The sequence below is a fragment of the Chenopodium album genome, chromosome 18 (genome assembly GCF_948465745.1).
Source record: "Chenopodium album chromosome 18, dcCheAlbu1.1, whole genome shotgun sequence".
Taxonomy (NCBI): Eukaryota; Viridiplantae; Streptophyta; class Magnoliopsida; order Caryophyllales; family Amaranthaceae; genus Chenopodium; species Chenopodium album.
The window spans coordinates 15,569,856-15,597,240 of record NC_137851.1 but is presented as its reverse complement, the minus strand read 5'-3'; the positions used below and the strand labels follow the sequence as shown (position 1 = coordinate 15,597,240).

Below are 27,385 nucleotides of genomic sequence, written 5' to 3'. Positions count from 1 at the left end.
TGGTTGTTTAAGTTACCCGTAGAGGTATTAATTTGTTCTAGTCAACAATAATACTGCATTTTTAAACTACATGGTTGGTCCTTAGCATCACTTTGAAGGCATTCCTTTTCCGCATAATGTGGGCATTGGCAATTTGTTTGCTCAAGTTTCGGGAGTTTTATATGAATTCTTTTTCTTATTGTACATAGGAGGAGCAAATTTCATTCTCCACTTTGAATGATAAAATTCTACTGCATTTTAGGGTGCTGATCCGATCTTCTTCATCTCCCCCCTCCCTTTTTGAACTCCTTCCAGACTGGCTGCAACAGCGAGGTCTTTCAGTGTTTTAGGTATTTATGGGTTAAAATGCTAGTGGAAGGGTATTTCTCTCTGGCATGTCTGGTGCATGTAGAAGTGTTGATCTAATCTATTATCAACTTAATTGTAAAAGTCCTTAATGAATGGTTATACATTAACTGTAATGATGAGCTCTTAGATTCACCATGATAAGTCCTTTTTTATGCACCTCAAACTTTTCAAACCGTTGACTCTAAAGATTTGTTTATGGATTAGTGGTTATGTACCTTACGGTTAACTATCTCGCTATAATTTCTTTCATGAAAGAGTAGACTGATGAATGCTCTCTCTCTCACTTCTGATATACTTTTGCAGAATGAAATCATGATGAGAACTGGACTTGAAGGCTATACACTTGCTTTATGAAACAGGTTGTTCACTGTGTAAGTTAAACCTGTGCGAATTGTTTATAAAGAAATTGATACTGTAATTTGTTACTTTTTGGGCTGCTAAAGCAAATTACAATCTGCTAAAAGATTAGGTTATTTTAGCCCCATTTTCTTTGTTTTTTTTTTCCTTTTCCTGAGTGTAATTTAGATATTATAGTACCTTGAATCTTCTGTTATCAATCTTCCTGTGTTGTATTGATTCGTTGTGTTTTTCAACCTGCATTTTAATATTGAGTGTATTCCAAGTGCTTCATCTGTCATACCTGCACAAGTTTCTTCTAATTATCTGGCAAATTCAAGTAATATGGAATTTAAACCAAACACAATGCTGCAGCATATATTCTCAAAAACAAGACATATTCGTGCTGCTTTTCCTAAGTTTAATGTACTTTTCTAATGAATATAGGTAGCACGGTGTGGGATATGTTATGGAACTACTCCCATTCGCAATTCCTACTCACTAATGTACTTATATTTCATTTGATTCATAAGATATATATTACGAACTATTCTGTACTTATTTTTACGTATTAATGTAAATTCATGTAATCATACGAACTACTTGTCGTACAAAAAAGGTTTGTGGGATCTCACTTCTAAAGGGTCTTGCCTGCTAATACACATACCGTATGATATCACTGCGGAGTAGTGCTGTCAAATTTCAAACCGAAACCGTTTAACTGCCCGAAACCGACCGACCCAAATGAGAACCGAACCGATTAAAAACCGAATTTTTTGGAACCGAAAACCGACCCGAACCGTATTTTAGTAAACCTGAAACCGAATCGACCCGAGTAATGGTAAACCGTTTAAGAACCGAACCCGTTAACAAACCGAACCGTATATAAACCGAACTGAATGAAAACCGAACCGAAAAAGAACCGAACCGTATCTAAACCGAAACCGGTTCCAACCCGAAACCGTTTAAACTGGCAAAAAAACCGATTACACCGAACCGTTAGCAAACTGCTACCCGTTTGCACCGAACCATTTAAAAACCGAACTGATTGTAAACCGAACTGGTTATAAACCGAACCGTTTATGAACCAAACCGCTTCTAAATCGAACCGTTTACAAACCGTTAGTAATCAAAACTTCACTTACAAACCGTATTCAAGTATAATAGATTAATAGTAGCACAAAACCTCCCTCATTCGAATAGTTTCCATTGGTTCACAGTTAAGTTTGACATAAAAGTTTTAACATTTACCCTCCCTCCTTCACATAAATTAAACACTGGTCTAAACCTCTAATCTTCCTTTATCTCGTCCATATTTATAATAAAAGTAATCCTAAGTAGGAAAGGATAAGAAAACAAGTACAAATTACCTAATTCAGCACCACACAGTACCTGAGAAGTTGCCAACATAGATTTACAGACCAAACTTCCTTCACATCCGCAAAAGGAGACTCAGCAGGTACACACTTCCAAAGGGTAAAAGGACTACATAAAGACCAATTGCAAATGCCATATTGAGAAACACAAATTCACATTAAGCAAATTTCAAATGCTTCAAACAGAAGGGGGTAAAAAAAATACATATTAAGGGCACATCCATAACACCAGATTTGATAAAATTAACCAAAGATAGTCAAGTTACTCAGGACAGCAAACACCGTGAATGAGAGGCGCCGTGAGACGGAGAGGCGCTTAGTCGTGAGAAGGAGAGGCGCCGTGAGGATGAGTGGTAAAGTGAGAGTGGTAAAGTGAGAGTGAGAGTGAAAGGGTTTCAAAAGGGTGAGAGTGGTTTCATGTAAATCTAACCATTGATTTTTTAATCTATGGTTCAGATTGGTGATCCGTGTGTGTTGTGGGAGAAAGAATCTAACCATTGATTTTTTTAATCTATGGTTGAGAATGGTGATCCATGTGTGTTGTGGGAGAAAGAATCTAACCATTGATTTTTTAATCTATGGGTGAGAGTGGTGATCCGTGTGTGTTTGTGTGTTGTACATCCATCTACAAAAATATTATTCCCTCAATTCTTTAGTATTTTTTTGCCCCATTTGATCGGGATCAGTGCCCAAGACACGTATTAAAACATCTACTAGTATATTTTTATTTTCATACACGTAAAAATTATAAAAACGTTATATTAATAAAATGTATAAATAGATTAATTTAAAAAGATCACTAATGAGCTATAACTTTGTACTAATACATACGAATAACGATGATACGAATATTTATCTATGAGATATTGAGATGGTTAGATACTACGTGTTAATAATGTGTACATATGATCGATTGAACTAATCAATATGACCTTGTTAATTAGTCATTAGTGTTTTCTTTCATTATACAAATCAAAGCACTTTGTAATATCTTCATAATTTCATGAAAATATATAATGATAAACGAGTCATAATTATCAGTCTTGTTGACTAATCAAGTATCGAATTACCAAATTGCAAATTTCCATTTCACAAAAAGTCAAGAACTCATCAAGTCATGATTATGATTGTATGCGTAGTATATAAATGATTAAATAAGAAGCATATAATAACCTAATTGTATAACAATAATACATTAATACACTAACTCTTATAATATGTATTTATAAAATACACTAACTCTTATAATCTACTTCGTAATAAACTAGTAAAATCAGTATGACCTAAACTTGAAACAGAACATAATATGTATTTATAAAATAAATGAGAATTTGTTTATAATATGTTGCCTAAATATGAAATGATTCGCGACTTGCCGACTTTATTTAAAACTTGTGAACGCAAAAGGTTAGCAAGTACTATCAAATTTCAAACCAAAGCCATTTAACTGCCCGAATCCAAACAACTCGATAAACAATTTATTTTTTGAAACCGAAAACCGACCCGAACCGTAATTTAGTAAACTTGAAATGGAACCGATATGAATAACGTTAAAGTGGTTAAACCATCGAAGAACCGAACCAATTATAAATTGAACCGAAAAAGAACCGAACCAGTTAAAAACTGAACCGAAAAAGATCCGAACCAGTTATAAACTGAACCAAAAAAGAACCGAACTGTTTCTAACCCGAAACCGTTTCCAACCCGAAACTGTTTGAACCGGGATAAAAACCGTTTACACCACACCGTTAACAAACCGCAACCCGCCTGCACCGAACCGTTTACAACCCGGACTGTTTACAACCCGAACCGAATTAAAACCGCTTAAGAATAAACCGAAACCGAATCGAACCGATAACTATTTAAACCGAACCAAAACCGACCCGCGAGACAATTAAACCGATTCCAAACCGACCCGATTAACTACCGAACCGATTTCAAACCGAACCGAAACCGAACTGTCAAACCGTTTTGACAGTGCTACTGCGGAGTCTACCAAAACTACCCCCTTCTAGAATTCAAGATCAACTCTGCTTTTCAGGCATACAAGTAAAAATTAAATATTTCTACAGCACGTTATTGACAGAGGAGGTTGCTTCTTGTTCACCAAGTTGGAAGTATAAATGTATTATACTTTATACAGAGTACTAGTGTACATCCAGCGGCAGTTATGCCTTGAATGATTTATACTTACTCTAGTTTAATACTAAAATTAAAAACTCTATAGATTTTGTTTAAGTTTATATATTTTAACAAAATATTATAATAGTTTTGTGGTCATTAAATATAAATATATATAGAATATATGCTTTAAATAATTTAGTACAACAAGCAAGGGGACACAGGTGATATGCCACCTTTGAATTTTAATTTTTTTTTTTTTTTTTTTTTGGTTATTTATTATTAAATTAATTTGTTGAAAACAAAGCTAATGTAAGCATATGCCACTTCACAAATTATGAGGCCCATATGATGGGGAGTCCAATCGGTACAGTGTCTACTTTCCAGCTCAATGCTCACTATGTCGAGACCCCCTGTTTATGACTCCAGCTGCTCAAACTAACTCATTCAACATTCTAATTTTAAATAGAGCAACTTAATTTCATCTCCTCACTTGTTTTTTTGAACTTTGTATAAGAGGTATTGTCCTTGATAAATCTTCATTAGATTAAGTCAATTTCAATGTCGCAGGAAAGTCTGACTACTTATAACCCTTGTAAAATTACATTACAATACGAATTAATAACGGGCGGCACAGCACACTATATTGATGTATGATGTTGTTCACTCTCTTTATTCAACGTGGAATTACTAGTCTCAACTAACATGAAATTTTCTAAACACTATCCTCCACATGTGAACTTATCTTTACTTACAACTTGGAAAAGTCATTAATATCCTTGCTTTGCCCTCTCTTGACTTCCTAAATGAGGTCAATTTGGATTATGTTGGACTACATGATCCAAACATACCTTCACATCATTTCCTTCTTGCATTATGATCAATGTGTACTTCCTTTGTAGGACGGTTAATGCGCTATAATTATAACAAGCTCTTACAACCAAAAAATTACTTTATATAGAGTATATATTAGTCGAACTAAGCATAGATTGTAAGGCAATACAACAATAATACATAGATGATAGTGATAGAGTATAAAACATATTCTTGGGCCTCAACCATCAACTTGATCTTTTAGTTGAGTTGGTAATTTAACATGGTATCAAGAGCCAGCATAACACAAAGGTCACGACTTGGACCTCAACAGATAGCTTATATTTATTCGATCACATAAATGTTAGCTCTTATGACTTATGAGTTACCATTCTTATGATTTGATTTTAAGGATCAAATGTAGATTTTCCAAACCACAATTTGCTTCATTCTCTTATTATATCAATACATTGGCGATTATATTCAGTCTCATAGTACTTGTAGAAATAGAATAATTTAATTGCGATGGAAAGTATGCATTGAAAATAAAAAGTGATGGTCAAAACTAACCACCTTTGACCTCAAAAGTTTAGCAGATTTATAAATTTAGTTAGGATATAATACTTGCTTTTGTGCTATAGTCTGTGATTACAGAGTAAGGAGTGTTTGCTAAGAATAACCTAAGATATAAAGATGTTTAACTTTATACAGTACTTAATTAGTTACGTGTTAATATACATGTAACTCTAGTACCTTCACCTAGAATTATCAAAACGAGAAGGATGAAAACCTTGAAATATCAAATGAGTCAGTTCTTTATAGTCTATCAGTATTGTGAAAATTAAGAAGTATAAAGAAATTTATTGTGTATTAAAAAAAAAAAAAAAAATTGTGCTATCAAGTATAGCCTATCGAATGGATTATGCGACGTGAGTATATAACAAGTTAGTAGTTACTACAACTTAACCGATATATTTAAAAAAAATAATCGAGAAATAGAAACAATATAATATTAACATCTTAAATATTTTCATAAATATTACATCATGATTAAAAAAAATTAGAAAATGATAAACATAATCCTTAGCGCTATGTATAAGAAGCTCGAAAAGGAAATATTGAGGAAAGAGTAACATTAATTACACCGATTTACGCGTGATTTTGTCATGATCGAATTCCCAACTTAATTCCATTTTGGGAAGTATATTTAATGCTTATACTTGGTCCTAAGGGCTACATATATCATTACCAAAAAAAATTTACCCTTTCAATTACTTTGTATATATATATTTTAATTTTTTTTTTCTTTTCTATTCACTACTCCTCTGAGTTTGAGCTTCAAGGTTTATACCTTCCATAATACAAGACTATTTTAGTAACTGTTAGTGAACCAACTCAACCAAAAGTTTAAGCTGATGGTTGAGGCTCATGAATATGTTTTATACTCTATCAGTAACCTAAACTTTCAAAAAAAAAAAGTGTCAATCCAAAATACTTTGTGCACTGTATAGTACACGATAACCTATAACTGTACAGAGTGAGGAGTATATAAAAGATAGCATATCAAATGATGGTAACTCTCTTCGTTTCTATATAGTTGAAACATGTTTTTGGCAAATTAAATTGACTCTTTATTATACTTTGTGATCGAATGTAGTGAAGTCTAGATTGAGGTGAAATAACTAATTAAAAAAATGAGTTGATCAAAGAGAAATACATCAAGAAAAATCTGTAAGAAAAACGTGTCAAGTAAATAAAAACTGAACTTATTAAAGGTAAAACTGATGTTATTAGGGGAATAGTTTGGCGAATAGTGTAAGGATGCATGGATAGATCGATGGATCACGTGACATAACTGAAACTAGTGTTCCAATATGAGTGAAAGTTCTAGGCAGTGAGTGGGTCAAAGGTGAGGGAGAAAGCATGTGATAAATAGGTTGTTAGCATAAGTAGTTTGTATTATGATCTGATGGAATGTGTGTATGTCTACTCTACTCTGTGCCAAAAGTTAAGACAGCTTTGGTGCTTAATTTACAACACGCGATTGCATGTGACGTTAAGGCTGGAACAACCTTTTCATTTTCTTCTTGTTTTTCTTATTTTCTACTTAATTTGTTATTTGCATGAATCAATTAGTATATAATTATATGAATTGTAAAGCTAATAAATTAAAGAGATTGAGGATTCTCTAATTAAATGTTAAATTGTCAAGATTCTCACGCGTGATTGATGGGCGAGGGTGCTCAATTGCTTGAATAATTGCCTCTCCAATCCTTACTTGCCAACTCACTCTTTTTGTATAACTCCACTTCTCTTTTTTATGTGAATAATATTAGTTTTATTTCTTCGATAATTTAGTCATACTTCTTCGTACAACTAACCCAACTTCATTTTGAGTAGATTTGGAAATCAAAGTTTTTCTCTCCGATATTACTTCAATAAGTCAAAGTGCTTTTATTCCGGGGATCGAAGACTTATAATGGATAATATTCTAGTGGCTTTTGAATTATTTCACCATATGAAGAATTCGACTAGTGAGAGTGGTAAATTGTCAAAAAAATCCTTAAATTTAACGAGGAGATTTAAGAAGGTAAATTGATGAAACAACTATAACTTAAACATTGATAACAACCTAGCTAACATGTCCGATCCTTACTGTCGCTCAAGTTAGTTTGCTAATGTCATTGTTTACCTCTTCTAATGCTCTCTTTAAAGGCTTAAAGTATGTGCCAAATTGACATGTTGTAATAATAATAATAATAATAATAATAATAATGATAATAATAATAATAAAAAGTATAATATATTTCCAATCAATAAATTTTGGTATAATATCAAAATGACTATTGATTAAGAATGGCTAACTAATGGAGATCGTATACGTATTAGAGTGTGTATTAGATTACAAAACTTAAAGTTAAAAAAATTAATCTGCCCAAATAATCCAATTTGTACTTGAAAATCAATTCCTCGTGTTACACAACATCACTCAATTTGTACTCCACTTGAAATTTAATAACTCGTGTTATACGACATACTTAAGGACGATTTATTTGCTACCTTTGTTTTAATTTATATAAAGGACACTTTAACATTGTTGTGCCTCTAATCGGACTATAGAACTAGTTAATTGACGAAGCTTCCATCAATTAATTTCTTTGCTAAAAATAGTGTTTTTTTTTTCATTATTAATGGAAAAAAAAAAAAAAAGAAAACCGTAAAGATGATGACATACGCCGCATAATAGTGGGAAAAACATCCAAGATTGGAGAGATGAGATCACGTTGCTAAGCTAAGAGACAACTATAGCACTAAATATCCCAATCAGCATATTCTTACCTGTCATTACCTGTCTTTTTTTCTTCCTTATTTTTTTAAAATTTAATTTCCCATGCTATCCTTCTTCCCCTTATATTTCACCTCTTTTTCTTTCACTCCTCTATTCCTTCTTATTCTTTCTATCTCTTAAAATTTCATCACTCTACCCATTAACTAATTCTTCCTAGCATGACGATGAGCGACTTCAATAACAACAATGGTGACAACAATAGTAATAAATCGCAATTCGGCGATACGACGCTTACAAAGGTTTTTGTTGGTGGATTGGCGTGGGAGACCCCTAAACAAGCCTTGTATGAGCATTTTGAGAAGTTTGGTGAGATCTTAGAGGCTGTCATCATTTCTGATAAGATCACCGGCCGATCCAAGGGTTACGGCTTTGTAAGTTTTCAGTCTTTTTAAGGCCGACACTAGAATGTTTTACATCGGATTTAAAATAGTTACGTCCACTTTGACTTTTTACCTTATTTATTTGCTAGCTGGGAGACTTTGTAAGTTTTAGATCTTTTTAATTAGGTTCGACACCAGAATGTTTTATATCTGTTACAAAATTGAAATACCATTTTGATTTTCACGTTATTTATTTGGTGGAGTTGTTATGATCCGAAGTACAGTAATAATAATGATGTGTTATCATAATAAAACAGGTGACTTTTAAGGAGCCGGAAGCAGCAAAGAAGGCATGTGAGGATGCTACACCAATTATCAACGGCAGACGTGCTAACTGCAACCTAGCGGCCTTAGGGGCTCGCCGCCCACCAAGATCATCATCGACTACTCCTCAACCCCATCAACGGTCAGCATCCAACAATGGCAACAATGGTAGTGGCGGCGGCGGTGGTGGTGGTAGTGCATTGAGCCCTACCTCGGCTGCTGCACCTACTGCTCATGTGCAGTGGTACTATCCTGCTGCTGTTGCTGGTGGTCGTGCTGGTTCGCCTAATCCTACGACTCCGTATCATCCCCATCAACACCATCAACCTGTTCCCTTCTATGGGTATGAATTAAGGATGTTTTCTTAGTCGCTCAATTTTTTATTAGATGCATTGCTTTAATTGACACTAAGACACAACTTCTTGTTACAATATATAATGCTAATGTGTAACACTTTGATTTTCAGGTACTCTCCTACCTATATTGCAGCTGATGTTGGCTACAATCATGTAAGTAAATAAATTAAAATTAGCATGCAGTAACCTAATGCATTCTCATGTGTACAATTATACCTTGCAATGATTACATTGTTATTATTTACCATTAAATCAACACTTTATCTATTATAATTATGGAAAATGTAATAGTTTAAATGTCATGTATGCTTATATTAGACTTGATTGTAACATGCATACTTTATTTTGTTGCTAATAATAAAAGAATCCCCTCAAATATAAATGTGCAAAAACATACATAAACTTTACACACTCGGATTTATTATGAAAGTTATTAGTTAGTGTACTCAATTGTGAATTGTAACTAGACATTGGTGTATATATTCCAAACATTAGAAATAATTTTTTTATGTAGTACAATTAAATTTGATTAATTCCTACCCTTAAATTCATAATTGCACTAATGACGACTTGTTCGATGAGATCACTGATGACCACATCAATTTGGATTGTATATTTGCATAAATTTATCTATGAACTTTGAACAATGATTTTTTTTTTTTTTTTTTTTTTTTTTTTTTTTTTTTTTAATATATATATGTATAGCAAGTTATTTTATTTTTTTTTATTTTTTTTTTATGATTTACGCAAATAATACGAGGAGTGGTCCATATTAATTTAAATATTCCGTATATAATTATATATTTAGCCGTTATCTCTTATTATTATTTAAACTCGCAATGAAAAGGATCTCAATGCTGTCCCCACTTTATTTGCAAAACTATGCTAAGCTTTATTCATGTGTAATTTGTACTCCATAATTTGGAACGAACTCCCTATATGTTTCAATTATTGATTCAATATATTATTACGTGTCAATAATAAATACAACTAACATCATCTATGAATCTACGATAACAAGTATTGATAGTACATTTTTCTCATTATTTGTCGAAGATAATGAACTACAAATGATATGGAATTAAAATTTTCTGTTCATTTTTAGTTGCAATGACTTGTGCAATAAACTCTCACACTTTTAATTAAATGGGAGAATTATTTTTATTATACTAATCCCTCCGTTTCTCATTTACATACATACTTTTTTTTCGAGGGGTTTCAAAATTACATGCATATTTCTATTTTAAGATTGTACTTTTTGATTATATTCTCTATTTTGACAAATTGTCATTAATTTTCTTTTATATTTTTGTACTTTTGACATTAATTTCCAACACTTTCTCCCTCTATCTCTTCAATATTACCAATTATATTTTCTTTCTCTTGATCTCCCTCTAATCCCACATGCATATTTATACTTCTTATTTATGGATTTTAAGGAATATCTAAATTACTTAATTTTTGTAAAAAATAAGAAATGAACATGTAAATAAGGAATTGAGGTAGTAGCATATTTTATTATTTGCCGTTATTATATTTATTAAGACCGTTATTTGTATTGACTGAGTGGTCAAACTGAAACTAACATGTTACTGGTAATTGCAGAAATTAAGCTACAGTGGTGGGGCCTACATAAACGGGGGGCATTACCCACAGATGTATCCAGGTCAGGCTATGATGGCTGGAGCAAATACTTTGATGCCAATTTACCCATTTTACCCTTACTCTCATCACCACCAACAACAACACCATCATCAGGCTGCTGCTATGGGCCTACCAGCCCATATTTATCAGCCCACTTCTTCTGGCCCAATAACTGCCCAACCTCCCATCATCTCCAAGCCCACTACTCCTGTTTGTGTAACTTCTCCCTCAGGTAAACTACTTTTATTTTTTCCGATCCTCTCATTATCTTAATGTTTTTTTTTTAAACAATTAATGATTTTAATATCGAGTTATTAACTGTCAATCGCAAATTCTTGTAAAAGACGGTTTTAATGGAGTCTATGTTAGGTTAAATAATTAATGTTTAGTCGGACCGTCTCACCTTAGACCTAATTGAGTGTGCACTAGAAAGAATCTTGATGGAAATTATTGATTTTTCTTCGTCCTTTATTATTCCGTACATCACGTCAATCAAAATTACTACTCTATTTTTAATTCTATTTTGATGAAATAAGTCCAAATAATGCACACCATTAACAAATCTAAGTACCACAAGTATTCAATAATTCGTAGTGGGTACATTTAGCATCAAAATCTAATTCTCTTTCAAGTTGTACTTTTTTTTGTTGTTGTTGCAAAAGACATAACAAGGTTATTTTGTAACAACGTATAGTATATGTAGCATTTCACAAGGCTAGATAGTGTTGATTGCGTCATTGCGATCTAGATTGTAGGCACATTTTCATATATGTTAATAATTATTTGTTGTAACTAAAAAGTAGTATATCTTATAGGTTGGACAATATATTATAGTTGTAATGAAAATAGATAGTAAGTAAATTAAATTATTAATTACCTTGATTTATTAATTACTATACGTCTGGCTCCCTCATGTAGTGGTCTAGTTGGCATCAATCATGGCCTCTCATACGGTCTAAGCTGTCTTAAAGACATGGCCACAACTAATTTTGCTGGCATTACATGTGTGCAACTATCAATGTCATTCTATGTCTTCTACTACGTATAAAGTAGCACTACTATAATATTAAGAACATTAATAATTAAAGGAAAATTTGTCAAAAAAGACCTTTTAAAAACACTATTTTACAAAAAACAACCTTTTAAAAGTTTTTTTTTGTAAAAGAAAACCTTATTGTTAAATTTTTTGTTGAATACAACATTACTAATTCACTCAATTAACTTCTAATGTTTTGTAATTGCCCTTTAACTTTCACTTATCCATTTAATAATACCACCACCCCCTACCTTTCACCCTTCCCCTAGCAGCAGCCCCCTCCCCCAATTGAGCCGCCACATAGGACCCTCTACCCACAGCAACCCACCTCCATCACCGAGTGGACCCCTTTCCCGGTTTCCACTTTACCATTGCTGCGACTACACACCGATAATAGTCCTCGCCAAACTCTACACGCCGGCGTTCAATTTCATTTTCATCAGAAACACAAATTTCATTGGTGTTTTCGTAGTAAAGTATTTTCATGATTTCTATAATTGTTGAATTAACTATTTATTTGCTAATATTATGAGGGTTTGAACCTTTGAATTAAAGAAGAACATTTTTTTGCGACATGGGTGTTATATATAATCTCAATTACCCTTTAATATTACTCCAACCTTTATCGAAATCGCAATACCCAGAGAGCATACAGCGTGGGAATAAGGGTAAACTAATTTTCCAACTTACCTTGATGTTCCTTATGTGACCCCTAAAACTAGAATTTTATGAGATATCATTTACGGAACTACGATATCGAACATTGAAGCTATGCTAGTTGATTAGTAATGGGAAAGGGGTTAGTAATGGGTAAAGGTTAAACCGGGAAAAGGAAGGGGTTGACTCGGTGGTGGGTAGCTGGGGGAGGCCTGCGAGTTGGTGCCTTGGTGGTGGTTTTATTTTTTAATCTATAAATTAATTCAATTATTATATAGTTAAGTGATTTTTAGAAGAAATTAGAGGTTAATTAAGTGGATTAGATATACTAGGTTGTCTTCAGCAAAAAAAATTTACAATGAGGTTTTCTTTTGCAAAAAAACTTTTAAAAGGTTGTTTTTTGTAAACTAGTGTTTTTAAAAGGTTTTTTTTAACAAATTTTTCATAATTAAAAAGCTAATTTTCCTTAGTTTTGATAATAAACATCACTAGGAGATTTTTGATGAGACGTTCTTGCGTTAGTTTTTCCCCGAATACTCATTCTATCTTAGGGGTAAATTATTAGTTTTTTTTTTTTTTTTTTTTTTTTTTTTTTTTTTTGACGTTAGATATGTGATACTTCGTATTAATTTACTACGGAGTGTCATAATTAAATACCGAAACGATTAGTAAATAGGGCACTGATCACTAAATTGATACAGTATATGAATTAAAAGCTGATGTTTTGAGATTCAGTGTGTTTGGCTGTGGAGTAGGTTCAATTGGAGCAAGAGATTGTTTAAAGACTGGACGAAGATAATTAAAGGAAGAACCATTCAATAAGTGCAAGCTAAGGAAAATGGCGTCTTTGGCTCGGAAACAACATTGTTATCAATTCATTTGCTGGAAGAAGGGCTCATAATTCCAACAAAAACAAGAAAAAGTGGGGAAGAATAGACCCTAAATCTTTAAAAATTCAATTTGTTTAATTATTATTATTAATTTATTATATTCTTAGGTATTGGACAATTAATTAATTAATTAATTAAATTAATAAATTCATTCTCTCACTCTCTCTATTTTTCTCTTTCTAACTTACATGATGTAAAATGAGATTCTAATAGATCATGAAATCATGTTGTGTAGTACAAGTACTATCATGTAATCATCCCTACAATATCCAAATATATAAATTGTCGGAGTATTATTTTAGACAATATACTCTCTTAGGCCTCTTTGTTTTTCTATATATATTTATTTATTTTATGGTTTATATAATGCAAGCTTTAATCATTAATAGTTTCAATGTATTAAACGGAACAGAAAATTAATTATCAAAACTTTATGTTATAATTTAATAGAAATACTAAGTGTATATCAACACAAATATACATAAGACATGTTCGGCAAAATATAGCTGTAAAGGTAGCTGTTAGCTGTGAAGGTAGTTGTTAGCTGTGTAAGTAGTTTTTAGCTATCAACAAGTTATAGCTGTGAAAATAGATAATTGAGGTATGAGTGGTTGGTAAAGTAGCGGTTGACTAGATGTTACATATAAAAATCAATATTTTACATTTAAAACTATAGATTAAATTTTCAACAGCTACCTAAAAAAGTACCTCTACTTTCAAAAGCTAACATTTTTAACTTTTCATAAAAGCTACCTCCACAACTAAAAGCTACCATAATCACTACTTTGCCAAACACTCACATTTTTTTGGGAGTGTTCGACAAAATATAGCTGTGAAGGTAGCTGTTAGCTGTGTAGGTAGTTGTTAGCTGTCAATAAGATATTAGCTGTGAAGATAAATAATTTAGATATGAGTGTTCGGTAAAGTAGCGATTGACTAGCTGTACATATAAAAATCAATATTTTATTTTTAAAATTATAGATTAAATTTTCAACAGCTACCTCAAAAGCTACCTCTAATTTCAAAAGCTAATCTTTCTAACTTTTCATAAAAGCTACCTCCACCACTAAAAGCTACCATAACCACTACTTTGCCAGACACTCACATTTTTTTGTTAAGTAGTGGTTTGACTTGAACTAGCGCAAAACACACCCTTTGTTAAGTAGTTGTTTGACCAAGCCACTAAAAGCTACCTAAAAGCTACTCAAATACTAACACCGAACACGCCTGCAAAACAGTTCTCGATCATACTATACACGGCTTGGCTCACTTTGTAAGCAACCTACCCTAAATCTTAGAAGGTAAGATTCCCCCTTTTTCCCCACCTTTGAAATATTTAGCCTACAAAAACTAATTAAAAGAAGAAAAATTGAGGGAGTAATATGATTTTCATACCAATATTCTAAAGAGTGATGGAATCTTTACAGCTGGTAGTTAGATGAAATAGAAATTGTGCGTAAGATTCGAAGATATAAAAGAGTACTGACTAAGAGATTGAAAAGTATATGAATTGGATGTTCTTTGAACCATTTATGACTTGGCCACATGCTCATGAAGCTCGACTTCTGACTATCACAACATGCATATTTGCAGCACATATCCTTATGGTACTTCTATGGGATTTGCACTCATTATAACCAATATTTTCCAACCATATAAGCAAGAGTGATCAATAAGAAGATCGAGTACGACACAAAAACATAAAATATAAATGAATGTGATTGTACAGCGTGTTGCATGCTGGGGTCACCAAACAAACGGATATACAGTACTATCACCGTTTCTTATTAATACAATATCATTATTTAATATATATAAAAAAAAATTAAATATGTATAGGTTTTTTTTGGGTTTTTAGAGAGCCACAAGGGCAGGCGGTGAGAATCGATACTAAGATCTCTTAAAATCGAAAAAAGATCTCTAACCACTTGATCTATCCCTCACTCTTATATATATATATATATATATATATATATATATATATATATATATATATATATATATAGAGAGAGAGAGAGAGAGAGAGAGAGAGAGAGAGAGAGAGAACCCTCCTCTATATAAGAACCCAATCTTATATAAGAACCCATCTCAGCCGTTTATTGATTTTGATCTAACCATCTAAAATACTCCTTTAGTAATGACATTTCTATAATTGTTTACAATTTTTTTTTTTACACTTTTAACAAAGTATCGATCTTTAAGGTTATTCTTTCTCTCACCTCAGCATTTTCTCTCTCCTCAGCACTTTCTCTCTCCTCTACATCAACGAAAATAACTTGATAAGTTTATCAATTGTTAAAAAATTCTGATTTAATTTTATTACTTGATTGCTTCGATGTATTTCCATATTTTTTTGTTCAATTTTTCATTAGTTTTTTGCGTCTTTTTTTTTTGCGATTTTTTAGTTCAATTTTTTTGATTTTTTTTGTTCGATTATGCTGATTTTGTTTTGCGATTGTATTGTTTTATTTTTTTTCGCGATTTTCCTTGTTTTTGAGATTTTTTTGCGATTTTTTTTCTCTTTTTTTTCCAGTTTTTTTCGATTTCCAGATTTTATTTTCAAGTTTTTTATTTTTCGATTTTTTATTTTCAAGTTTTTATTTTTTGATTTTTTATTTTCAAGTTTTTTTTTTCCCAAATTTGTTGTTTTTATTTTCAAGTTTTTTTTCCAGATCTATATTTTTCTATTTTTTATCCGATTTTTTTTCGTTTTCTTTCCAGTTCTTCGTTTTCATTTTCAATTTTTTTTTTCCAGATTTTTTTTTCGAATTTTTTATTTGCTTGAGTTTTTCTATTTGCTTGAATTTTATTAGATTTTAATTTTAGATTGTTTTTTTTTTTGCTACAATTTGTATTTTTTATAATTAGGTTTTTGCATATTCATGGATTTAGATGATGTTGAAGATAATTCTCCTTCTTCCTCTGTTACTCATTCAGGTAATTTTTATTGTTTTAATACTTTAATTTCAATTTACTTACATGTTCTAAACTTGCATGTTTTAAAGTAATTTTGTGAATTTGTTGATTATGTTCAAAAGTTGTTTTAATGTTCTAAATTATTTCTGTTATGTTCTAAAGTAATTCATTATGTTCTAAATTTTTCCACTTTATTCAATTTATTATGTATGTTATATAGTAATTCACTATATTCTAAAGCAATATGTTATAAGTATGTCTGTGATTTACTATGTTTAATTGTTTTAATGCTTTAGTTTCAATTTACTTACATGTTCTAAACTTTACTTACATGTTCTAAACTTTACTTACTTACATGTTTTAAAGTAATTTTGTGAATTTGTTGATTATGTTCAAAAGTTGTTTTAATGTTCAAAATTTTTTCTGGTTATGTTTTAAAGTAATTCATTATGTTCTAAATTTTTTCACTTTATTCTAAATTTTATTATGTATGTTATAAAGTAATTCACTATGTTCTAAAGTTTATTCTTAATATTCTAAATTTTTTTTTCTGTATGTTCTAAAGTTTTCTATGTATCTTTCTCTTTCTCTTTCTCTTTATGTTTTAAAGTTTATTTTTATGTTCTAATATTTTCTTCATATTCTATGACTTCTAATTTAGCTTCTAATTTTATGTTTTAAAGTTATATTGTATGTTCTAAAGTTTACCTTCTAGTTTTAAATTTTACATTTTATGTTCTAATGCAGTTGGTGTTATTTATCGTACTCCTGAGGTTGTTGGATCATTTAGCCCTGGTGGTACCACTAAGGAATGGATTCCAAGTGTTCCCGAGGAGTTAAAATCCTGTTTGGGGATGATATTCAAAAATTCCGAAGAGGGTCTTAGTTTTTACAAAGCATATGCAAATGCCGCTGGGTTTACTTCTAGGAAATCTACTATTTCAAGGAAGAAGAATAACAATGCTATAATTGCTTTTCAATATGGAGTTTGCAATAAGGAAGGTTTCAGGGAAACAAAAAAACCCATTGCTCAACAAACCGTTGATAAAGAAGGAAAAGTTCGTATTACTAGGAAACGTTTAGTCACTCGTGTAGGATGCAATGCTCACATATGTATGAGATATGATGCCGGAAAGTATGTTGTTAGTCATTTCAAAGAAGAACATAATCATTCTTTATATACTCCAAGTTGTGCAAAATTTCAGAAGGATAATAGAAAAATGCATATTATGTATAAAAAGTTGATTGTTGATAATTCAAAGGTGATTTATTTTTATGTGCTAAATATTTTTTTTCTTTGTTATGATTTACTATGTTTTAAAGTTGATTCTTAATCATAGTAATTTTTTTTTTTACTTTTTTTTTTTATTTTTTTTTTATAAACGGGTAAATGTTGGTCCTGTGAGGTCTTATACTATGATGAAAGAATTAGCTGGATCACATGATAATGTTGGTGCATCTAAACAAGATTTCAAAAATTTTATAGAGATTTGAAGGCTTATATTGCTGGATTAGATGCCCAAATGTTTGTGGATAATTTTCAAAATAAGAAATTGATATGGAGTGCATTTTTTTTTTTTTACTATGATGTTGATGAAGAAGGTAGACTTTGTAGAGCTTTATGGGCTGATCCTATTTGTCGAAAAAATTATGCACTTTTTGGTGATATGGTTTCTTTTGATACCACATTCAAAACAAACAGGTGATGTTCTAAATGTAGATTTCTTTATGTTCCTAAACAAATATCTGTCATGTTTTGATGTTCTAAACATATATTTTTTATGTTCTAAACTATGTATGTCTGATGTTCTAAACATAGATTGCCGATGTTCTAAACATAAATGCCATATGTTCTAAAATATATCCATCATGCTTTCATGTATTAAACATTATGCTTTTATGTTTTACATTTTATGCCTTGCCTTCTAAACTAATATCCATCATGTTTTGATGTTCTAAACATTATATCTTGTGTTCTAAACATTATGTCTATACGTTCTAAAGTTTACTTATTAGGTTTTAAAGCTTCACTTTATATTCTAAGTTTATTGTTTATGTTTTAGGTAACTCATTATGTTTTAAGACAACTATATTATTGACAAGTTTAATAATTAAAATAAATTACAGTGTTCTAAAGTTTATCCTTAATGTTCTAATGTATACCTTTATGTTCTACAATTTACCTCTATGTTCTAAAGTTTACCCTTATGTTCTAATAAAATCTGCATATAATTTGTGTATGTTACAGATATAATATGATCTTTGGTCTATTTACTGGAGTTGATCATCATAAAAATTGTATTACTTTTGCGGCTTCTTTTGTAGCTCATGAAGATATATCATCTTTTGAATGGGTTTTCAAAACTTTTCTTAAAGCAATAGGAAATAACGAGCCTGTGTGTTTGATTATCGATCAAGACCCAGCAATGAAAGTTACTATTCGTAATTTTTTCAAACTACAGAACATAGGTTTTGTATGTGGCATATTATGAAAAAGGTGCCTGAAAAAGTAGGTTAGGCAATTGCCCAAGACACTAATTTTTTGAAAAAAAAAATTTGTGCATGTGTTTGGCATTTAAAGATTGAGCCGGAAGAATTTGAAGAAAAGCGGAACAAAGTTATTTCAGAATTCAATTTGAACGATCATGAATAGTTGGCACACATGTACAACATACGTGATACATGGATTCCAGTGTATTTCAAAGATTTATTTTTGGGTGGCATCATGAGAACCACATCTAGATCAAAAAGTGAAAATAATTTTTTCACTATGTTCACTAATCCCCATCTCACTTTAATTGAGTTCTACATGAGGTAATGTGTAGTTGTCTAAATATGTTCTAAACTTACTCTCTATGTTCAAAAGTTTTTCTTCTATGCTCTAAATATTCTTTTTATGTTTTATAGTTTTACTATTTATTTTATAATTCTCTTTTATGTTCTTTTTTATATTCTAAATTTTGTCTTACATGTTGAAAAGTTTTTGTTTAATGTTTTAATAGTATTTAGATCATAATAAGCATGTCATGTGTATTATTTTAATATGTTCTAATGTAATTCACTTTATGTTCTAAAGTTATCTTCTATGTTCTAAAGTTAATTTCTATTTTCTGTAGGTTTGAATGTGCATTGGATGCTCAAAGGCACACTCAAAATAAAATGAATAATGATTCGAAGAATAAGCGTCCGGAGTGCAAGACTCCAATTCCTTTAGAGAAAGATGCTTTAGAGTTGTTTACAACAACGATTTTCTATGAATTTAAATATGAGCTTGAAATTGGATGTTTTAATTGTGGTGTTGAGGAGATGAAGAAGGACAATGAGATTTACATTTTTACACTAAGGGAAGGATCTAGGAGGAGAACTTTTGATGTTGTTTTTTATCCAACTACCTTAGATACCAAGTGTTTTTGTAAAAAATAAAACGTGATGGTGTGCCTTGTAAGCATATGATTTGGGTGTGGAAGGCAAGGATGTTAGAAAAAATTCCCAAGACCTACGTTCTAAATAGATGGTGTGCAATGGCTTTAAGAAGCCCATTTTTGATTTAGAGGGTAATGTGTTGGAGGAATGTCTTAATGCGGTAGATAAGAAGATGCTATTAAATGATTTGTGGTATGAAATTCATGCTTGTGTGAGTTTAGTGCAAAACAATGAAGATGATCTTAGTGATGTTGTCAAAAAACTTCAAGCCATGAGGATAGATTTGGAACAGAAGAAAACAACAATTGGAAGCAATAATCTTTCTAGCAAAGTTAAAGACATTGAAATGCTTATTGGAGCTAGTTTACCTTCTGAAGTTTTGATAAAACCTCCTAAAATTTCAAAAAACAAAGGTACGGGGGTTCACGTTCCAAATCAGGTTAATGTTCCAAATCAGGTTAATGTTCCAAATGATATCAATGTTCCAAATGATACCCATGTTCCAAATAGTGGCAAGAGAATGAAGACGTGTCAGAGAAAAAGCCGTTGAACAAAGTCAAAAGAAGAAAAGATTATGTAGAGCATGTGGAGAGCTTGGCCATCATAATAGTCGTAATTGTCTAGGGAAAGATAAGTGATATTGTAAGTAATCATTTTTTAATTTTCTTATGTTCTAATTAGTAATAAATTAAAATTATTATTATTATTATATAAATACATTGAGTTTTTAATTTAATAAATGCCTCTTCATATCATTTTGTATATGTTTTAAAATGCATCAAATATGTTCTAAATTTTATCATATATTATAATGTGTTTATGTTCTAATTATTTTTTTTTCAGGTTGATGGATATGCTATTAGTACAACCGCATGGGACATTTTATTTTTTAGAAAATAATCTCATTTACTTGCACATGGAAAAAAATTTGTGTAAATTTTTTTTTATATATTTATATATTTTTTTGTATTCTTTTTATTATATTGAGAACATAATATCATATTATTTTTTGTCCAATTATTCTCTATATTCTTATGTTTACAATTATATTAGAACATGATTATGTTATAACTCTTATTCTTTTATTTTTTCCTTTTTTTAAAAACCATGACTTCTACCACCACCAAACTCCACTGGAAATAAGGATGGGTATAGATGAAACTAAGATCTTAAGCATGATTATTGTAAAATAAAGGTAAATAGTTAACTATTAAGCCAACCCACCACTAGCAACTATATTGAAACCACCCATCACCACCATAGCAGAATAGAAACCATCCACCACCACCACCACCACTATTGCAACTTACCCTCACTTACCCTAGCAACCTCAATTAACACATAAACCAACCAAAAACCCATAGATCGATCCACAAACCACCGATTTGAAACCACCAACCACAGCAACGGAATTTACCATGAGAATGGGGTTAGATGAGGTGGAGAGAAAACAATTTTTTGCGAGTAATGTGAACCATCTATTTTTGGAAATTTTGCAAGTAACAATAACCGAAGGTAGTATTAACTTTTTGACTGCATTTTTAAACTAAAATATCAAAATCATAACCTTATCATCAATTAAACAAGAGTACTAAAAAAACATATGTTTTGTATAATACATTTATATATACATCAAAAAAATAGTGAGGGCGACAACAAATTGAAGTTTGGAGGAGAAATATCTTTATGTCTTTTTTGGAGGAATTGGTGTCTTTGGTGTGACCTCATTCCTTTCCTTTTCCTTCTTCGTTGTACGCAAGAAAAACTTAAACTTATTCTTTTGTCTAAACATAATCAAAATTACTTTAGAACATGGACAAGTAATTTAGAACATAATCAGAAATACTTTAGAACATAAACTTAAATACTTTAGAACATAATCAGAAATACTTTAAAACATTATAAAAATAAATTATAACATAATTAGAAATAATTTAAAACATTGACATGTAATTTAGAACTCAATCAGAATTACTTTAGAACATAGATATATAATTTAGAACATCATTAGAAATACTTTAGAACATTGATATGTAAATTAGAACATAATAAGAATTACTTTAGAACATAGACATGTAACTAAGAACATAATCAGAATTACTTTAGAAAATAGACAAGTAATTTAGAACATAGATATGTACATTAGAACATAATCAGAATGTTCCAAATCAGGTTAATGTTCCAAATGATATCAATGTTCCAAATGATACCCATGTTCCAAATAGTCATCTCCATATTTGTAAAAAAAATGTACTATTATATTGTTTTAAATATCTTTCTACAGATATATACTTGAGATTTATACAATCATACATCAAATTTTGTTGATCTTTGACCACTTTCTAGCCATCTTCATCACTCTTTTCCGTTCTTCATTTACTTCTGATGTTATAATCTTCCCACAATACTCCACTCGTAACCTTTTCATTTGCTCAAACTGTAAAAAAAAAAAAAAAATTAAAATTAAAATTAAAATACACACGTTTAGAAACATAGACATGTAATTTAGAATATAATAAAAAATACTTTAGAACATTCCCATGTAATTTAGAACATAATCAGATTGACTTTAGAACATAGACATGTAACTTAGAACATAATCAGAATTATTTTAGAACATACACAAGTAATTTAAAACATAGATATGTACATTAGAACATAATAAGAATAACTTAAAATTAGGTTAATGTTCCAAATCAGGTTAATGTTCCAAATGATATCAATGTTCCAAATAATACCCATGTTTCAAATAGTGACAAGAGAATGAAGAGTGTCAGATTGAACATTGACATGTAATTTACAACATAATAAAAAAACTTTTGAACATAGACATATAATTTATAACATAATCAGATTGACTTTAGAACATAGACATGTAATTTAGAACATAGACATGTAATTTAGAACATAATCAGAATTACTTTAGAACATTGACATGTAGTTAGTACCTAATCATATATGTCTTGTTCTACACTTACATTGTCATTCTCTAGCCCCGAATTCCATTGTTTTTGACATTGGCCTTCATAGGTTTTCATGTGCTTCAACAGAAATACTCCACAATCATGTTTGTTTGTATTGCTCTTCCATTTCATCTCAACGTTTCTTGTTTCATAAGTGGAGATAATGTCACTCTTGTTATCAGTTCTTGATAGAATTCACCAAATGCCTTCAACTAAAAAATTAATAATATAATTAGAACATAATCAGAATTAGAACATAGACATGTAATTTAGAATATAATTAGAAATACTTTAGAACATTGACATGTAATTTAGAAGTCAGTTAGAATTACTTTAGAACATAGATATATAATTTAGAACATCATTAGAAATACTTTAGAACATCGATATGTAAATTAGAACATAGATATATAATTTAGAACATCATTAGATTTACTTTAGAACATAGACATGTAACTTAGAACATAATCAGAATTACTTTAGAACATAGACAAGTAAGTTAGAACATAGATATGTACATTAGAACATAATCAGAATAACTTAAAATTAGGTTAATGTTCCAAATGATATCAATGTTCCAAATGTTCCAAAATTTATTTATAGCATGATAAGAAAATAATAATTAACCAAGTCAAAACTCTACACCTTACCATCTTTGTAAAGTCATCTCCATATTTATCTTCAACGGAAAAATTTGGTGGAAGAATTCTATTATCTATCACATCAAGGGTTCCTTCCAAAAAGTTGAAGCACAACAAATAATAGTGATCCGGTAAAACAGCCGGAAAGAAAACCAACGTTTAGAACATAATCAGATACTTTAGAACATAAACAAACATGTGTTTAGAACATAATCAGATACTTTAGAACATAAATAAAAATAAAGAGAACATAATAAAAAGAAAAAAAATAATATGTTACCAATTGAAAGTTGTTAAATGTTGTTACTTCGGCATTTGTCATTTTCTTTGTCATTTAATGAAACAAAGCTTTCTTTCTATCTTCCAAACTTTCTATATTTTTGACGTATTTTTCGGTGCAAAGAATGAGCTGAAAAAAAAAATTAAAACTTAAGTAATTAGAACATTGACATATAATTAGAACATAATCAGAATTAGAATATAGACATGTAATTTAGAACATAATTAGAAATACTTTAGAACATTAGCATGTAATTTAGAACTCAATTAGAACTACTTTAGATCATATACATATAATTTAGAACATCATTAGAAATACTTTAGAACGTTGATGTGTAAATTAGAACATAATCAGAATTACTTTAGAAAATAAACATATAAGTTAGAATATAATTAGAAATAAATAAAACATAAAATTTCTTTATAGCATGATAAGAAAATAATAATTAACCAAGTCAAAACTCTACACCAAAACCTTAAAAAAAAACCTTTAGAAAATAACCAAAATTATTTTAGAACATAGACATGTAACTTAGAAAATAATTAGAAATATTTTAGAATATTGACATGTAATTTAGAATATAATCAGAACCACTTTAGAACATAGTCATATAATAGCATGATAAAAAAAAAAAAAAATTAACTAAGTCAATTCTCAACACCAAAACCTTCTTAACCAAATAAAACCACAAAAAACTAATCATATATGTCTTGTATAATCTATATGGTAAGATATTTAGAACATACGTAGCATTCAGTAGAGAAAAAAAAATCTACTCTTCTTGTCTACACCACGTCTTTTGTTTTCATAATTTAATATGAAACAAAAGCATCTGCAATGTTGTTGAACATGTGACTATTTCCTGAAAGACTATCCATCTCATTTCTCCTAATCACCATTGCCGTTTTGTCAGCATACAAAAGTTCCCTAAAATGAGAACAAAAAACTATATTAAATCAAAACATAATTTTGAACATAAGCATAATACTTTAGAACATAAGCACGTAATTTTGAACATAAACATAGAACTTTAGAACATAAGCATAGTACTTTAGAACTAAACTTTAGAACATGGACCAGTAATTTAGAACATAATCAGAAATACTTTAGAACATAAACTATATTAAATCAAAACATAATTTGGAACATAAGCATAATACTTTAGAACATAAGCATGTAATTTTGAACATAAACATAGAACTTTAGAACATAAGCATAGTACTTCAGAACATAAGCTTGTAACATTTAGAACATTTACTTAAAAAAAATATATAGTTTAGAGTTAAACTTATAAATAATAACATAATTTATAGCTTTGAACAAATACTTTAGAATATAAATATCAAATTTAGGGCATGTGCATATAGTTTCAAACATGTACTTTAGAACATAAGCATTTACCTTAGAACATAAGTACAATGTTTAGAACATAAGTATAGATTTTATGACATAAGCACATACTTTGATTATAAGCATATAAATATAGAGTGATGAAATCTTACGCGTTATCTACTTGAGCAAAAGCATACTCAGCTATCATTTTATGATCTACATTGTTGAAGAGTTTTTCATGATTAACCATAAAGAGCGAACCCAAGTACATTGGAAGCTTATCTCTTCCTCTATTTTTCCTTGTTTCTTCTTCTTGCTTCCTATTCAATTGAATTAAAAAAAAAATACAATCAACAACTAAAATCAAATAATAATCAAACAATCGTCATAGCCTAAACCTAACACTAGTACAAAACTAACCTCAAGTAACACCCAAAAAGTGTTACATAAGGTGGTAAAAGTGTTACTATAGACAATAGGTAACAATTTATTGGGTGATACATCCGCCCATTTTACCTAAGGTCTTATGTAACACTTTGGGTAACGTATGATAACACTTTCAAAAGTGTTATTATAAACCCTTTTATGTATCACTTTTTACGTTATTAGTATCATTTTTAAAGTGTTACTTTTTATTTCTTTCTTTTCTCATGATGTATCACTTACTTATTTTTAGTAACATTTTTCAATCATATAGTATCACTTTATCCGACATTATGTATCACTTTTTCGAAATTATGTAACACTTTGTTGATTATTAGGTAACATTTTTCAATCATGTTTTGACATATAGTAGCACTTTATTTGAACTTATGTATCACTTTTTACAAAGTAATGTAGCACTTTATAGATTTATGGGTAACATTTATTATTATTATTATTATTATTTTTAGTACCAATATTATTATAATTATTATTATTATTATAACTTTTACTATATATTTTTTTAATATACGAAAAAAAATTATATGTACAACAACTATATGAATAAGAAATCAACACATATGATAGAAACCAATTTGGATTGAAATACGTTCATAATTCTCACAAAAAAAATCCATAAACACCAATTTTAATGTTTGGCCAAACAATATAATAATCCAAACATAAAGAATATTAAGTTCGATCTCTAGCTTGGAAGAATTAAGGAAAATAAAAAAGTTCCAAATTTCAAAAAAGACAGCGATTTTTAGCAGCAACCAGCAGTAGCAAGCAGTTGCGGAAGCTTCCAGAAGTAGCAGACATCAGTTGGCAGCAGCTTCCAGCAGTAGCAGACATCAGTTGGCAGCAGCTTCCAGTAGTAGCAGACATCAGTGACAGCAAACCGAAGTAGCAAGAGTCAGCAACAGATCAGACAATAGTAGCAGCGAGAAAACAGCAGTGACAACAAAAGACAGCAGCAAAACAGCAGCAAAATAGCGGTAGCAGCAACTAAACATCGGTAAAAGTAAGTTCTTGTAGCATCATAAATTGCTATCCCAATTCTTCATCTTAATCCTATGTGTGAAAGCATCATATATCAAACAACTAGAACAAAAATGAAATAACATAATAATAAGAGTTACTACTTTTTAAAAGATTATATATTAACCATTACCTCATTTTGCTGCTGTTCATTAGAGTGTACGATGGGAGTATGATCTATAAGTTCTGGATTGGATGACGCATTTTCAAGTGATCGAGTCAAAGTATCCAACACTTCCGGATCAATTTGCTTGAGTGTCTTCATTAATTCTGCTACAGTTTCTAAATTTGGTCTTTATAGGGCTTTAAGAATTCATCGGGAATTATTGGGTTGTTGTTCTTTCCCCTTAGTGAACATATCCCCTGTTGCTTTTTTCTATGGCCAAAGTTATTTGGTTTATTCATTACTTCATAGTATGCAACATCTCCATCAATTTCACTTTGAATTTGTACCTCCTCCATCTTGTCCTACAATGGAAATATATCAAATAAACAACTAATTTTAGACAAATAATCATATTCTTAAAAATATGGATATAATAGGACTTACAATGTTAATTTGGGTGGGCTCATAAGATGTTTTGTATTTCTTATCTGCTTTCCTTTTACGACTTTCTTTGTACATGAGTGCTAAGGATGATGGCTAGTTTTCAACATCTAGTTGTTGCTAGAATAAACACATCCAAATAAGAATTGAAACAAGATTGTTTACATGATCATAGTGAGAACGATAAAGAAGGAAGAACGGTATAAAAACATACCAATTTATGTTGTTTCCTCGCGAAAGTCATAGGAC

General features: G+C 30.3%; 3 protein-coding genes across 5 annotated transcripts in view; all 3 read left to right on the top strand.

The window, feature by feature from the left end:
- The window catches only part of LOC145591567 (putative protein NRT1/ PTR FAMILY 2.2), a 30,171-nt gene extending 29,224 nt beyond the window's left edge, over positions 1 to 947 (top strand). For all 3 annotated transcript variants that reach the window (XM_081648055.1, XM_081648057.1, XM_081648056.1), the window contains one exon: positions 652 to 947. In XM_081648055.1, coding sequence (XP_081504181.1) covers positions 652 to 702 — 51 coding nt within the window. In that variant the 3' untranslated portion in view covers positions 703 to 947. The remainder of the gene's footprint in view (positions 1 to 651) is intronic.
- A 7,548-nt stretch (positions 948 to 8,495) lies between these two features.
- On the top strand, positions 8,496 to 13,629 carry LOC145593179 (putative RNA-binding protein ARP1). The gene is made up of 5 exons (XM_081649686.1): positions 8,496 to 8,714; positions 8,981 to 9,330; positions 9,454 to 9,496; positions 10,949 to 11,219; positions 13,416 to 13,629. Exons 1-5 carry the CDS (start codon positions 8,502 to 8,504, stop codon positions 13,433 to 13,435), a joined length of 897 nt encoding a protein of 298 aa, XP_081505812.1. The 5' UTR covers positions 8,496 to 8,501; the 3' UTR covers positions 13,436 to 13,629.
- A 2,823-nt stretch (positions 13,630 to 16,452) lies between these two features.
- Positions 16,453 to 19,909, top strand: LOC145591909 (protein FAR1-RELATED SEQUENCE 5-like). The gene is made up of 5 exons (XM_081648390.1): positions 16,453 to 16,507; positions 17,234 to 17,621; positions 18,735 to 18,960; positions 19,140 to 19,300; positions 19,603 to 19,909. The coding sequence occupies exons 1-5, from the start codon at positions 16,453 to 16,455 to the stop codon at positions 19,907 to 19,909; spliced, it is 1,137 nt and encodes a 378-aa protein (XP_081504516.1).
- Positions 19,910 to 27,385: the final 7,476 nt, after the last annotated feature.